General features: G+C 29.3%; 1 protein-coding gene across 1 annotated transcript; it reads right to left on the bottom strand.

Moving 5' to 3' along the window:
* Nucleotides 1-11382: 11382 nt before the first annotated feature.
* Nucleotides 11383-12791, bottom strand: LOC145195003 (rhodopsin, G0-coupled-like). The gene has a single exon (XM_080072766.2). The coding sequence runs from the start codon at nucleotides 12767-12769 to the stop codon at nucleotides 11816-11818; it is 954 nt and encodes a 317-aa protein (XP_079928892.2). The 5' UTR covers nucleotides 12770-12791; the 3' UTR covers nucleotides 11383-11815.
* Nucleotides 12792-17403: the final 4612 nt, after the last annotated feature.

Raw genomic sequence — 17403 nt, 5'->3', positions numbered from 1 at the left:
AAAATTCCGTTAGAAAAATGAAGCAAGTTTTTAAAGTTTTAAATGCTAGTAGCCGTTTTATTTAAACTGGCTATTATTCATTTTTGTTTTGCTTTTCTTTATAATTGTGTCATTTCAGGCGTAAGCACCAGTTAATATAAATAATTGGGGGGGGGGGGGGGGTGATGGGGACTATTTCATATCCTTCCCTTTCCTAAGCAAGAAAAATGCAAGTTTCCACGTTTAATTGGGCCGCTGTAGCATGTAACCTCCCTTTTTCGTGAAACAGTTTATAGGCAATGTTATACACGGCAGAGTTCTAACCATCTTTTAATTAGGAAATTCGTATAAGGAGCACTGCAAATGTCAACGAAGCTGTATACTTTTTTAGAGACAGCTTAATCATCATCACCATAATGGCCTTTTTATCTGCGCATATAGCAAAAACATCTTTGCTGTACTCTATTATAGTTGCTTCATTGTGAATCAGAGAGTAATATTCTGCTGCTTTCTTCTCTGAGCCAAAATCAATAATGTTTTTGCAAAAAACTCTTTTTTCAATTATGACGTTTTTTGGCAGTTACGCTTGACTTGTGGGCAATTATCGGATCAAACGCATTCGAATAACTTCTCGGATAATTTGTCAAGATACCCATCTTGACATGTTACTCGTGGGGTTCTGTTTTTGAGTTAGTTCCAAATCTCAATAGAGATATGATTGTGCAGGTCATTTTGAAATTCTTTACTTAGTTTCTTGTAGTTTGGGAGAATGTATTCAGACAGCAGAAGTGAAAAAAGCTTTGAAAATTCAGACCTCCAAGCTGAGTTAAATAAAAAGTTTGAGCTGAAGAAACATTGATGAGTCTGGTTATGCAAAGAATCTTTCTGATAGGTTAATGTCATGACGATAAAATGGTTCAAATTAAACGGTTTCAACTTTCCTTATTGAATTGCGATGAAAATAGGAATTTTAAAAACGAATGCATTTGACAGATCTTAGCACAAGCTCTCAAGCACATACTCTGATTAGTCTTTTTTATCGTTAGCTATAATCCACTTTTCTAGATGTGCAACTAAACATTTGCTTGACAACTCATCTTCAGTTCGCATTTATAACACTTATCTCTGTTCTTGTCAATATCGGAAACTTCCTTCTACTCCCATCCTCTTTTTTTTCTACTTCCAAATGACGTTTTTTTCAAAAATTATGATTCTGTTCTTAAACCATAAATGATTTAAGAACAGAATATGCTTTATTAAAAAAAACTTTTAAATGCACTTTAATAAAGCAGTTCAGAATTGTCATATGTTTTTCTGATGCCATGTTACCACAGTAAGTTGATATGGATTGCAAGATTTCACTCTGTCTAAATCTTAAGCGTCGTGAACAGGTTAGCTTCCTTCTCAGAAATAGAAAGTGGCAGAAATAGAAAGATTTTTATCATAATCTGTCAAAATTTGTTGAACGTCTTCTTTTGTGACAGTTCTAGCACCACTAGGCAACAATCTGTAATCATTATGTTTACCGCGTGTCACACCTAGCTGCCTTCTCCGCAAAAATAACTCTATAAATATTCGCTATCTAAATAGGTTATTACTTTTAAGCAAATGTTGACAGTTTATCGTAGTTTTTTAATATTTTGTCCTAAAAAATATTGAACATAAAAATGACTTAAATATACATTTTTAATGACACAAGTAGAGCACATAAAAAATCTGCTAATCTTTAACCAATATTTTAAGATTTTATAAACATAAAAAAATCTGTTGTATAGAATCTTGAAAGTGATCTACTAAGCTAAAGGTAAATAGATATCAAATCTACGCGATATTTATTAACATCAAGGTTATAAACTGTAAGCTTCCATTTTACATATTTTTACTTTACAACAAGAAGCCGTAATTTCGGGCCGTCTTAAAATATTCTACACAACTAAGTTCCTGGAGGATACAACAAGTTGTATCCATCTTGATCACATTGTTTATTGATCATCTGCAGATGCGTTATATATATATATATATATATATATATATATATATATATATATATATATATATATATATATATATATATATATATATATAAAAGTAAACAGAACTGTTAGTGTTTACGGAGATCAGTATTTTGAAAAATTATTACAGAGTTAGTTAAACAAAAATTATATTTACTTTTTGATATCGTTGTAGCTGATGTAGTTATTTCATAAAGGAACACGATAAAGATTAAAATAATTTTAAATATAATTGCCCTTTTTTCAATCATTGATTTATAAAATTTTTTCAGACCTGACAACTTGTGCAACTAGAAACCTGAACATTCACTTTTTGGTTATTCAGTTGATCCACCTACAAATCAAATCCCTTCCTGTTTAAACATGGTCAATTGTCTTATTTCTCCTACATGATGATAATTCTCTGATCTAAACCACATGATCGAGCAAAAACTATTGCTAACTAGGTGATAGAGGTCTATGATAAAGCAAAAGGTCCATCAATCTATGTCAGCAACATTATGATTCGAATGAAGAACTTATCTCACTTCTGCTTAACCTTGATAAATACCTATTAGAAAAAAAATCAGTTTTATCATTTGATACTGAAGTACAATCATTTCAAAAATTGTATGAGGTGTGAACTTGTTAGTGCCTAAGTGTAGGAATTTCTGACAGAAATCCATGTGGGAGTACATTTTCAATAAAAGCAGTGGAATGGGATCTTCGGGTTGATGTAAATAGAAAATACATCTTTGGCAAAGTTTAGTTTGGCTTGACAAAATAGATACAAGTATTAAGACTATGTAAGGCTTTTGATAGATGCAAGATAACTAACATGAAAGTATGCATGATTGCGAATGCAGTATTTAAAAATCTAAAACTCCTAGTATTAGAGACTATAATTTATCCTAGCAAAATATAGAGACAGGAAATTATGCAGTGAACAAGAGATTAAGTTAGGTAGTGATGAGACGAACAAACAGGCATCCCCCACATTCTTAAAAAAAAAAAAGGTTGTATCAAAATTATTTTTGCGTTTGCAGACTTTTTGTGAAATAAATATCTAAGCTCTATTGTTAAATCAAATCAAAGCACTGCAAAAGTTCAAAAAGACCTGGAAAAGAAAAGTTAGAAAAGTTTTTTAATGCAAACCATAAGCAACTTTTCAAATTATGTTGAAGTATTTTAAAACTTGAAACGAGATGAAGTCTCATTTGTTAGCTAAAATCAAAGATATCATTTCGAACGAGCCGAAGTATCTATTTAGCATTAATAATTTAGTTCGTTTCTTATCATCAAATGGTGGAGGTAGTTTGCATTCTTTCTGGAACTATTGCAGGAATAATGTACTGAGGCTTTTTTTTCTTTACATAGAGCTTCTTAGAAGCCTTTGTCGTAAACGCACCTTGTTGTCTCTACAATCTACAAACCATGCTCGAGGATGATATTAGCCGTAATTCTTGGATGATATTAACCGTAGAGCTTGAAAGATTTATACTAAGAAATTTCAAAGCTTACTGAATCAAGTAATACATCCACAACAAGCAGCCCTAAGTATTTTCCTAAGTCTTATATTTTTTCCAATTATGCCTCACTAAGGTTTGATAAAATTACCCATGTTTTGCCTCTATTTGAATAGATCTTTATCTCCGCTAATCATAGTTCTTTTGCTCAATCGTTTTTCCATAATAGGTCTTTTTTCCATTACATAACAATGTAATGTACAACATAACATAACAGAACTTTTTAATCTTAATATCATTCAATTGCCGCATCTCATGGTTTTAATGAAAGCACTACCAAAGTCTTTTTCTTTACTTTTATTCGATTTTTATTTTAAAAAATTAGAGAATGTTCCCAATTTGAAAAGTACTGAATAAGCCAAATAAAATGAGCCTGGTAATCTTATTTTAAGAAACCATAAAACATTCGTAACATTCAGAAAGAAACTTTCTTTATCAACAGTTGTCATCTTGTGAGCCATTTTAGTTGAAAAATTGCATGATATGCGATATACATCAGGAGTTTTATAAGCTCTTGGGAAATATAAAGGGAAAAGGGAGTTCTAGTTAGTGAGGACGTCAACAATTCTAACATAAATTGGATAAAAATAGGGCAACACTTTCAAAATTGGTGGAGCACTTTCAAAAAAACTCCCAGACTTGGACAGCAGTCAAACATGTCTAAAGTGAGGAAAGTTCATTAAATACCGCATCTTCACTTAATTGCGAAATCAAACAATCGCACTTTATAATAGGAAAAGAATAAAACAAATGCACAATTGTAATTTTTTCCAAACATTTTTCCGAACCTTTTTAAAGAGCTGGAGTAGACTGTGAGCCAACTGCAAGTAGGTCACTAACTTTACCAAAACTAGAATAGGTCCTATTTGAAAAATAATATTTTATAAGTATTCGACCAGTAGTCTGCTTCAAAGATGAATTTGAGAAACTAGCATTTATTTCAAATATACTCTTTAGAATCCAATTACATTTTTAAAAGTTAACACAGAAAACTGCTGGCGACGTTTTTTAATTTGGGGGCGCATTACTTGAAAAAAACGCAACAGTGGTTTAGGGAATACTAAAAAAGCACTCAATAAAAGAAAATTTTAACTATTGGGAAACATTTTTAAAAAAAACTTGCACATTGAGAGAGTCACACTAATCAAGGATTCCATAAGGCCAATAAGAATATTATAAGAGCAAAAGAAAAACAAAAGAAAGAATGATGGCCACTGAAGGCCACTGAATTAGTTAAAACAAACTTAGCAACGTCACAATCAAACAACAAAGCGATACACAAAACATCAAACTTACGGAACATTGATAGAAAATACTTAGAAAATTTGGAATAACTTCAAAGCTACATTCACAGTTTTTGGGCGACTAATTGAATTTTGTCGCGTTTAGAGGGATAAAATCTGCCTTGCCTGCTCATGAATTGGCATGTAACTATAGAAATCTGTTTATCAAACAAAAAATGCTTGAAATATTTTAAAAAGTTTAGTTTAAGTCAATAAAAAATTGATTGCAAATTTTAACGACTAAGTCTTTGAACTTGCTGCAGCAAAACCTTCGTGTAAATCAAAGAATGTAAAAGAAATTTTAACGATTAAGTCTTTGAACTTGCTGCAGCAAAACCTTCGTGTAAATCAAAGAATGTAAAAGAAATTCCATTTTCAATATTTTTAATTAGGATAAGTGCTCTTTTCCTGCTGATGCTATCATTTTATGAGTATGTATTAGGCATATTTGTTTTTAAGAACACGCTAGCCATCAATATTTCTAATAGAATCATTACTGTAATGCAGGAATTTCACATAATTTTATGTAAAAATAAAAGATTTGAAAAAGGCTTCAAATCTTTTATTTTTACATAAAATTATGTGAAATTCCTGCATTACAGTAATGATTGACCATTAAACTATTAAATAAAATTGAAATATAATGACAGTAGCGACATTAGTAAAAAACATTTATGATAAGTCTTACATTTACCAATTGAAAATCATTTTTTTACTATAGAAAGTGAATTTTAGAACTTTCACCAAATTTATTATGCTGTTCAATTAAAGTTTACAAACTTTAATATATTAAAATAGTTTAAAACCTTTAAAAGATGCTATTTTTTATTGTTAGCAGCCATGTGGCAGGGATTTTGTGAGAAAATTTTTGTAATTCGGGGGCAGTTGATCAAGGGATGTATTCTATCCAAATAACAGTTATTAATAGTCTCAATAAGCTTAAAACAAGTCAATTTTGCCGTGTATGACCGCGCATTATAGTGCAGAAGATAAATCTTTCAGTGTTGCATGTCATTGTCATGTTGTGTCAGACTATGGGGAACTCATAAGCCTAACTTTAGAACCTTTCCCCCATCCATGAAGACAGTTAAGCACTGGATCCTCCTCCTCCTCCAATATGCGCATCGCTTAAGAACCAACTTCATTTGGACTAACAGACCTTGGGTAATCCTTGATATGGAAGTCTTTAAAAGAAAAAGGTTGAAGCAAAATTTGACAAGTGCGTCTAGTAATACTGCGTTTGTCTAAGGTTTGGCATACACTATGTTTGGTTTCACCAGCGAAATAACCGAGCTCGAACTCACATAAGATACCGTATCGAATATGAGAAATTTGATCAGACATTTTATGTCACTTGAATCACCAGTACTCATTTATATAGCTGCTCGCAAATTTATTTAGAAAATATAGAACTGTTCATGCATTTTAATAAAATGCTAAAAGATTCTAAAAAATCTTGGAAATTCCCATGTTCTAATAAAACCCATTTGTTATGATGCAAGTGCGAAAAAACTTACTTTCCAATTTTCTTAGTTTGTTAATTATTAATATTATGTTAATTATGTTAATTATAATCATGTTCATAGCCCTAATAGTAAATGAAAAAGAAAATTGTTTAATATATCTTTTATCATTTTATGCTCATATTTTTGATACTAGTAATAGTTCATTAGACACCGAATACATAAACAAGATTTCTGATCTACAGTTTTAGGACTAAATAAATTTTGAGTTTCCCAATTCAGAGAAAAAATTAAAAAAAAAAAAATAGTAAAATAAATTTTATTATCGACTGTGCTTTACATATATTATAGTAAAACTAAAAATAGTTAATTTTTAAAATGAAATTATGAAAATTAATTATTTTTAGTTTTCCTGTAATGCTATGTAGAACAGCTGCAGCCAGCTGAAAACCGTTTCCCGATGGCAGTTAAAACCTTTGAACGCCCATTTCTAAGACTTCTTTTCTCCACCTTTGTTACCATCAGTTGCACTTGGAATTGTGCTAACTGCACCAACTAATGACTCAAATTGTACAAAAGCGCCAATATTTGCGTTAAAACTAAACGAAAGTTATTCCCTGCACTCGGAATATCATCTGGAATTTCTCAAAAATAGCATGATAAGGGCATATTAACTTTGTTACAAAATCTCTAACAAGAGCTGACTATTTTCTTCTGAGCCCAATTACCTATTAGTTATCTAGCATTGTAATCTAATCATCTGCTGCTTTTATATTTTTTTTTTTTACTTTTTTTATTAAATTCATACCAAAAAAAGTACCTCTTTCCAGCTTCAAGCAAAATTAATTTTTGTTAGTGTTTTTTTTTATTTTTTGGTGTGAATTTTCTGAACTGTTTTCCAATTGTTTTTGATGTGAATTGTTGATGTGTTGAAAGTTTTTTTTAAGCAAAATAATTTTATATACACTACCGTGCAAAAGTCTCCGCTCATTTGTAATATTTCAATAAAGTAACAAAAGTTTGCAAGAAAATTGCGTTTATCTTTAATTGTTTATTAAACAATGAATTAGACAGTAAATACAATACATTTTAGGATGTTTTAAATATATAAAATCAAGAAAATGTTAATATACAAAGTTGTAAATGTTAAATTTTATTTTCATCAATATGAGACCCCTTGGAGCGTATAACAGCAGCACATAATCTTGGCATTCGGGCTAATAATTTATTCATGCTTTCCGCTGTTATCTCATTCCAAGCTTTTTGCAAACGTTCCCATAGCATTTGCTGATTAATAAAAGATGTTTCACCTGCTTCTCTGATCTTCCGATCCAGTTCATCCCACAACTTTTCGATGGGTGATAGATCTGGTGATTGAGGAGGCCAAGTCATAATTTTGCAAACTTTTCCCCTTTCTTTTAGTTTCAAATAATTTTTGCATAATCCAGATGCATGTTTTGGATCGTTGTCCTGCTGCATGATGAATCCTTTCCCAATTATACGAATACCAGATGGAATCGCGTGCTTAACCAAAATATTATGGTACATGTGTTTATCCATGGTAGATGTGATTTTAACTAAATCTCCAGTTAACCCATTGCCAAAACATCCCCAAAACATAATATTACCACCTCCATGTTTTACAGTACTTTGTATACATTGAGGAAGCACTCTTTCATTAGGTAAACGCCTAACATGCACGCGACGTCGGGTACCAAAAAGTTCGAACCTACTCTCGTCTGTCCATAGAACTTTCTTCCAATCTTCTAATCCCCAATTTTTATGCATTTTTGCCCATTCCAATCTTTTCTTCTTATTTACTGCCCTCAACAAAGGTTTACGTGCAGCAATGCGTCCAATTAAGTTGACTGATCTTAGTCTTCTTTTTACAGTATCAGTTGATACTGGCTTTACCCTTGTTTTGTTGAGTTCTGCTGTTAAAATTGTGGCTGGAATTTTTCTATTTCTTTTGCTGGACACAACAATAAACGTATCTTCTTGCCGTGATGTAACTCTTGGTCTTCCAGAACGTGATCTGTCACTATTGGAACCAATATCATGCAATCGTTGTAGAGCATATCTCACACCTGATTCGGATATTTTTAACCTGGAAGCAATTTTTCTATATGAATAACCTTCTTCACGTAAAATACATATTTTGCCACGAAGTTCTTCACAATATTCTTTCTTTACTTTCACCATTTCTCAAATTCTTTATTAAATTCAAGACATTAAATGCGCACACTAATGCCATTTTCAAGTATAAATATAAACATAAGTCTATTAAAAGCAACCAATTAAAATTACTGAAAATATCCTTACCATGCCGGAAAGTATCATGCTACTGTCAAACCTAAGCTTACAAAAAATATTTTGGTTAAAACTTTTGTGCAGTTTTAAATTTAATAAAGAATACTGAAGAACTTTATATGTATTTTACGTGAAAAAGGTTATTCATATAGAAAAATTTCTGCCATGTTTTTAGCAGCAGAACTCAACAAAACAAAGGTAAACAAAATATTTGAAACAAAAAGAAAAGGAAAAAGTATGCAAAATTATGATTTGGCCTCATCAACTTTTTATATTAATATTTTTTTCTTTTTATATATTTAAAATCATCCTAAAATGTATTGCATTTACTGTTCCTTGCAAATATTACACATGAGCGGAGACTTTTGCACGGTAGTGTATACCTCAAGTTGAACCACAACCTGCGGTTGTAAAAAGTCTATACTCTTTGCAAACCGATTACTGTGCTGAAAAAGTGTGATACAAAGAAAAATCTTAAAAAAAATTTTAGTATTCTCTACCAAAACTTAAACACATCATTCTCTACCAAAATAAACACATGTAAACATTTACATGTGTTTATTTTGGTGAAATCCTCCAACTAAATGTTCTTTTTGAGCCCGTTTTCACACCAAGATAAGTTCTTGTGTAATTTCTAATGGGTTCAATTAACTATCCTCGTCTAACGCACTAGGTTTGGTGTTGTTTTTTTCTGCAATCGAGCAACATAAATTACATATTACCTTCCGTAATTTCATGATAAAAAATCTGTTGCTTTTTTGTAAAAGTATTTCAAAAAATTTTTAAAAACTTCTGAATTGAAAAGATTTTTTTATTATTTGATATAACAGAAAAAATAACGCGCTAATAAGAACACACGCTAATAAGAACACGCGCTATTAGAAACACACGCTAATAAGCACACGCGTGGTCTTAAAATTCAGATCTAAAAGTAATAGAACTCTATTTTGTCAAAATGAAACTGAACAGTGATTTACACTTTTCCTATTTTATTCTATGAGCTGAATAATGAAGAAAATATCCAAAGTTATCTAAACAACATTTTTTTTTAATAATCAACTTTTAAAGTGTTAATTATTTTCAAATTAGATTTTCTCAAAATATTTATTTTGTGACTTGTAAATAACCTGCTCATTTATTTATCTAAACATTTTTTGAACCGAAGTTTTTAGTGTAAAATTGTAAAAAGTTGCGCAGATAAAAGTCCCCCCCCCCCCTATTACGTTGGTACTTATATTGTCTGTCAAAGCCAATTAGTCTCCCCAAGATGAGTTTCTATGTTTTAGAAAAACAGTTAAATATGATAACATATAGGGGTATTTAAGCCCTTGAGATAAGTATGTTAAATTAGTGATCTTCCCCTGCTTACTATTATGAGGCACAACTTTAGATTTACACAAAGCCTAGAGAAAGTATATTTGGAATATTCACACAAACTTAAGATTTACGCTGAGAGCCTCTTACTCTTTTAATTTTAATTTTTCATTAAACTCCTTGCAATTACTTTTTGTTCTTCTGACTCCGTTTACAACATTTTTCTTAAATACAGGCTGCGCTTTCTTCCTTTTTCATTTCAACTGATTTCTTCCCTTTTTTCTTAATAACCGTTTTCAGTTCTAATAAAACTAAGATTATTCATAACCATCTTTTTTTTAAATGAAAATAAGTCCGGTTTGTTAGATTTTTAAAAATCCTTTGCTTGATTTTTTATAATGTTTCTTATTGGTTGCGTAACTTAAAATTATATTTCTTTGTCATTTAAAATTTTATATAGTTCATTTAATAAATGATGACATTACTGTTTGCCATTTCTATGAATGTTATTTCGTATTCTATTCCTACCCTCAAATTCGTTTTAAACTTAAAGTTAGAGTGATAGTCTTACTGTGTGAGAGCTGAATGCAATATCTATAAAGGATTCTTCACAAACTATGGTTTAGATCATCTATAGGAGATTCTTCACAATATGAGATTTGAATCTTTTATCTACAACGGGATTCAATGCAATATAAAATATGAATGTAAATCTATACAGGATTCTTCAGCTTTGATAAAATAAGCAATTTAAACTGTTGTTCCTTTACTTGGGGAAATAATGAAAACAATTGCATGAGTGATGTACTTAAAAAATTCTTAAAATAAAAGAAGTTTAACTCAAATCTACGAAGTATGTCGTAATTATTGCAGGTGATAAGCAAAAATGTCCAATTAGTTGTAAGGAGTTGAGGTTTGAAAAATGCGAATTTGAAATGGAAAATCTTATTAAGAAAGTTCTTTTCTCAAAAAAAAAAAAAAAAAAAAAAATGCTTTCTGAAATTAATTATTTAAAAATTTATACAATTAATTTGTTTTTAGCCTAACTAAACATATTGACATAAAAAGCAAAAGATGAAATGTCGTCCATAATAATATGAAATGTTTCTTTAAGTTTTGCTTAGGCGCCATAGTTAAAAGTTGACTCGAGTGCTAAAAAATTATCAAAGTATGCTGGTTTTTTATTTCGACATTTGTAGGTGGATACACATTATAGTGACATTTAATTAACTTCTGGACGTAAAGACAGCATTTTCTTCAAATAGTTTTATTTGTCTCAGTTATTTTACTATCTAACTTAAATCCGCTTAAAAGAAACGCCTTGAGACGCCCATGTTGTTTAACAATTAATATTTTATGAGTTTTAGTATAGCTTTTTTGACGGGTTCTCAAATATTAGGGACATGTGAAGTTCTTCGAGCAATAGTTTAACCAAACAAAATATTGACGTATTTTCAAAGAGTAACTACCAAATTACCTTGAAAATATGTTTGAAAAACGCCCAGAGACGGCTACGTTTGTTCGCTAAACAACCTTTTAACATATTTTAACATGATTTTACAAATTTTAACAGTTTCTCGTTTTTGAGTTGAGCAAAACTCACATAAAAAATGTTATGCATTGCTTTTACTCGACCAAAATCAAATAAAATAGATAAAACTCTTAAAAATTAAACAAAAAATGATAATTAAACAGAACTACACTCTCATAAAATTATGAAATTGAGTCAATAAAAATTGATTAAAGTGTGACTAATAAATAATTCAAACAAGTTAAAAAAGCTAAAATTAAACCTAAAAAAATTGCAAAATGAACAAGTGACACGTGTGTGTGTGAGAAAAATTTTCAGCAAAAAACTCTCATCAATAAATAAAACTTTAAACAGTAAAATTTACGATTTACATTTCTCTTTCGAATATTCGTTAATTAAAAAAATTGACGAATGTAGTTCATGCGTGTGTTTCCTCAGTAACAGAGGCATTAGCGTTCCCTTGCGTTATTCTGTTTCTTTTTGTAAAACATTGGAATCCTCTTATTTGATAGAGATGAGTTTGAAAGGATTTATTGATGTAGCAATTCACCAAAGCATTTGATATTGCTGAAAGTTTGGCAAACAAAGCGCAAAGACTGAAAATAACAGTAGGGGTTTTAACTCTGAACACTGCGAGTAAAGCAGCAACGGCATAAGGAGTCCAAATAACGAAGTATGCAATTGCAGAGCACGCAAAGACTTTTAAATATACTTTTTCTAAAATTTCTGTTTGCTGATTAGGTCGATTTTTTCTAAACTTACTCTCGCGTTGTTCTTCCACTGTTTTATTTGTTACTCTGAGAGCCCATGTCAGCACAATTCCAGGAATTACATAACAAAATGTAAATGTACATATGAGGTATGTAAAGGAATTTGATTTTGTCAAATTCCAATCTAATGAGCATCGCCTTTTATCTAAATCTTCTTCATACTTTGACCAGCCAACTATTGGGAAGAAAGGCCATGCAAGTCCGTATAAGTAACAAAAACACAATACTGCAATTCTACACTTAATTCTTTTGCAATGGTTGAAATAGAAGATGGGCCACTTTAACGCTATGACTCTAATGACGGATATCATAACCATATGCATAATGTTAGCTACAGTGAAAGAGTATGTTAAAAAGGCAGCTTCAATGCATCCGTAGCTATTTTTTAGCGAAGTTACTCTGTGCAACACGCAAATTTCTGAAACCAGTCCGATGGAGGTGTGAAGAATGTCTAATATTGAAATACTGAGAATAAAAAGATGTGGCAGTTCGATTATTTTAACCTTGAAGACAATTATGTAGCATATGATAAGGTTTAGTATGGTTGACAAAATAATTAACGCAAGGATATAAGTAGTCGACAGTGCCACATAAACATCCATGATTTTATGTCTTAAAAAAGAAATACTGAATTAATTATTGTAAATACTATTAATCCATAGTTACCTTAAACAACCAATAAATGCTAAATGTATTTTAAAGAAATATGAGAATGAAAAATATCTAAGAACGTGTCTTAATTTATTGCAAAGTATATTTAGTACAACAATTAATAACAAACATTTATCAAAAATATCTTTTATAAATATTTGTGATAACTAATTTACAGAAATGGATAAGAAGGTAATTTTTCTCAACTTTCCAAAAAAGTTTAAAATGAAATTTATTTTGTTTAAAATTTTTTAATAAAATCAATTTTGTTTATAATTTTTATATTTATATGATAATAATTTAAATTTATATATTTTTGTATTTTTTTTAGATTAAATTACATTAAAATGACATTGAAATTACGATGAAATTACAATGAAATTTGAATCAAAATACAAGTTACATTAAAACTACGTTGATTGCAAAGGTTTAAGTTTACCAAATATATTTCATCTTTAAATTGATTTTTATATTTATTCGAACGTTCATTTTAGAACTACATTTATTTTAGCAATATATTGATTACTGAGTTTAAATAACTTTGTTTTCGTTGCTAAGTTTATTTTATCGCCGTTATTTTGTCGCCATTATTTTATCGTCGTTAAGTTTATTTTATTTGTTTTATAATTAATTATGATTTAACGCTTATTTCTTTAATAGGTAGCTTTCGTTAGATGTTACAGCAGCTCATTCGTACTGTCACATCAAAGCAAAATGAAAAAGTGATTAGATAAACGCAACAATGGCATTCCACAAAATAACCTTCTTGTGTGAATATGGTTATCAATGTTGTAGTCTATTTATATTCAATTAAGTTCTTTACAGAAATCTTTTTAATTAAAAATTTTTAAAACCGTCCAAATATTATTTTACTTCCAACTGTTAAATAACAAGTGTTGAAAATATCACCAAAAACTTTTAGCCATTACAATTTAAACCCGAATGTCTCTCGAATGCAAGAAAACTCCCTTCACGTTATGAAGGTGATGATAGAGCTCCTCTATTATTATTCGAATCCACATTTATTTATTTGCGATTTCTTTAAAACTATTTTAAATATTATTAATGAAAGAACCTATTCAATAATCGCTTTAAAAACAATGAAATATAAAATTATGAGCCACCTTTTTTATCGTGCAATTTCCAATTTAAAGTTTATTTTTCTTACTTTTATTTATTCATCGTCAATTTAAACTGCTTAAATATTGAAATTTATTCTGTTGTTTGTTTTGAAGTTTCATCTTTTTCAATAAAATATTAAAATTTATTTTAAAGAAAACATTTGAAACGTGCCTATGAAAAAATTCTGCACTTCCATCCATGCACGTACTTCCATAAAAAATTGCAAATGACCATTAGTTACATCTCTTTTTCATTTCAACCATCAAAAAATCTTTCTTCTCTTTTTAAATAAAAAAAAAAAAATCATTTTGATCAAACTTAAATCACTTGTTTTTCTTCCAATATAAATTTTTATTTATTAAGCATTTTTGTTTTAATCAATATTTATAGTTTTATTATTTTACAACATTGACAATTTATATCTTAAATTTTAAACAAATAATAAGTTGTGCAGTGTAAAAATCATGTTAAAAATCATAGTAAACGAGATGCCAGTACAATTAAAAATTACAGTTAATTACAATTAAAAATTATAGAAAATGAGTTCTCCAATACATTTTTAAAAATGCAAAAAAAACTACTAGTAAAAGATATAATTTCAGAACATGAAACTTAAAATACGAATTTAAAGGTAATTGAAATAAAATGACAAGTTCATTGCATAGAAAAAAAACGAAAACTTTTTATACACGAACATGATTTACTAAAAGTGAAAGTGAAAGTGCTCTTTGAACCTTTTTTTTTTTTTTTTAATACTTTTTTTTTGGATTAAAGCCAAAATAATTAAACTTGAATTGAGTTTTAAAGTTTTTTCAAGTTTTTAATTGTTAAACGTTTTCCAAAGTTTTAATAAATATAAAATTAATGAATTTTTTATGTAAGATAATTGAGAACAATGAAACTGAGGTTTATCAGACATCTTTTTTAAAATTCAGTACCGTAAATTAAACTCCTGGTGTTTCAACTCTTATTGAACAGCCTCAAATTTTAACAGGAATAAATTTTGTTAATTACGCCGCAAGAACTCGTCCGTAATCTGTTGTAGATCATAGAAGGGGGGGGGGGGGGAGGGGGGAGGGGGGGAGACGTTTACATTTTACTTTGTTTTGTTCTTTACATATTTCACATTTTAACAGTTCATTCTTTTCATTGTTTTACTTTCTGCTCAAATGACCTCATATAAGCCTCACTATCCAACAAGTTGAACCTCCCCACCCTCCCTTTTGCTTGAAAGTAATGATGTCCTTCTTAGCATCTAAAGAACAGCAAGAGTCAGCAAACTTTATACAGTCGTGGCAGAAATTTGAGAAGTGATGAACTGTAGGACAACAGATTTAAAACAAAATGTTTTTATATGTGGCTGATTAAATCACCGATGAAAAGCGTAATAAAATTAGTAGTAGTTTATTGCGGTGTTTCGAGAGATCAAAATATTTTAATCTTCATTTCTTCGAATCCACAAGACATAGTTATCACTCCAACACTCTAACAACTTCGATGTAATAAATATATCACAAGCAAACCAAAGTAGAGTTCAGCCTAGGATTTTTTGGACCGTCACGCACGATGCGTTCGGTATATAGTCAAATATTATGTTCACAATGTTGTTAAATATCATGGTCGCAATATAGAATTTTTTAGAAGAAAATAAGTTTACGTTGGAACTGTAATTACGTCTCCAGATTTTATGTAATTTATTTTACAGGGCCAACTTTTTATTGAGTATCACCGCTTCGTCAATAATTGCTTTACTGAAAAGAGCTTGCTGAATAGAGGAGTCATTTTAATTTTCACTTTCTTTATGATTTTGTGCAGCTGTTCCTATCTGAGCAGTGCGATTGTTACTCTTTAATGCTCTTAAGTTTGAGTTATGAGTCCATATATTTAGATACATTAATTTAAAGCCAAACAGTAGTACTTGTTTTAAAAGTATAAAGAACTTGAATATTATTTTGTTTGTTTGAAAAAAATTTTTAGAAAAATGATTGAGCCCTAAAACAAAAAACCATTTGAAATTCTCGACTAAGTAAAACATTTCAAGTCCATAAAAATTTATTGTTCAAATAAAAAGCGGTCATTAAATTTTTCTAAGGTATGCTAAAAGATGTTATAAATGACTGAGGTGCAAAAATTATTTGGAGAAGTAAATAAAAAATATTTCTTTTACTGGTGGATGGTGTCTTCAGCCTTTGGGTATATATTGAGATCTCATCAATCATCATATCTGACAGACTATTGAAAAATTTGATCTTTTGTAGATGAATGCATTTAAGAAACTTAAATTAAGTTTTTTTAAACTAATAAACTCATAAAAGTATTTGTGCATATATAATGTAATATATATAATACATAATACACGTCCATTTATAATGTATCAGCTCAACAATAATTTAAAATATGAAATAGAATTAAATTAAGTTAAAAAAACAAACTTTAATCAGTCTAAAGGTGGCAAGAGAAAATATCTTAGTGAATTTTATATATATTATCATCGATATTTATATATTATTATTTGTATCTGTGAAAATTAAAAGAGCGAATTCACGAGATAAATAGTTGAGGATGGTTATTAAGTAATAGAAAAACCAGTGGGAAGTTTTATTATTTTGTAAATATTTCGATTTAAGTATTATTATTACTATTATTATTATTATTATTTTTACGATAATTATTTTTAATATTATTATCTTTATTATTATTATTGTTATGATTATTATTATCATTATTATTATTATTATTATTATTATTATTATTATTATTATTATTATTATTATTATTATTATTATTATTATTATTATTATTATTATTATTATTATTATTATTATTACTATTATTATTATTATTATTATTATTATTGTTGTTGTTGTTGTTGTTATCATTGTTATTATTATAAGTATTGCTACTATATGTATTAATATTTTTATTGAAAATTAATACCACCCTCACATATTCTCGCCTCTCGCACATTTCTGCACTCACCCACAAAATAACCCACCCTGGCACTTGCGTGGAAAATTAAGCTGATGTTACCGGGTGTCTGTAACCGATTTTAAAATGAAATACTTTCATAACTCATTCAATATACTTTTTTTTCTTAGAGTATTAGTATTATTTTGGTGCGAAATCTAAACAAAGATTAATAAACTCTCTAGCAAAGAAATTTCAATTTGCGAAAAAGTCTAAGCATTTCACTTAAAAAATCCACTAACTTCACATTCTAGAATCGCAAAAACAATTAAAAGATACGCGTTTGTGAAATCAACTGTGAGCTACAGTATCAAACGCTTCAAAAGTCAAGAAATGATAAAAAGTGAATTGCAAAACAAATCAAAAGCGATACACATCAAAGTTTCAATTATCAATATTCTAACGCATTCCTTGAGAGGTTTGGTCGAATAATTCAAATGAAATAAACTATGCGTTCAATAGCGTAGATTTTCTACTGTTTAAGAAAGTCGTACAA

Source organism: Hydra viridissima, unplaced genomic scaffold (assembly GCF_058129835.1).
Source record: "Hydra viridissima isolate aposymbiotic clone 2 unplaced genomic scaffold, HvirCarnegie_v1 scaffold_8, whole genome shotgun sequence".
Taxonomy (NCBI): domain Eukaryota; kingdom Metazoa; phylum Cnidaria; class Hydrozoa; order Anthoathecata; family Hydridae; genus Hydra; species Hydra viridissima.
This window is presented reverse-complemented; position numbering and strand designations above follow the sequence as displayed.

What these genes read in the sequence shown, in the direction of transcription:
- LOC145195003 (XM_080072766.2), bottom strand. Translation starts at nt 12,769, where the DNA reads ATGGATGTTTATGTGGCACTGTCGACTACTTATATCCTTGCGTTAATT.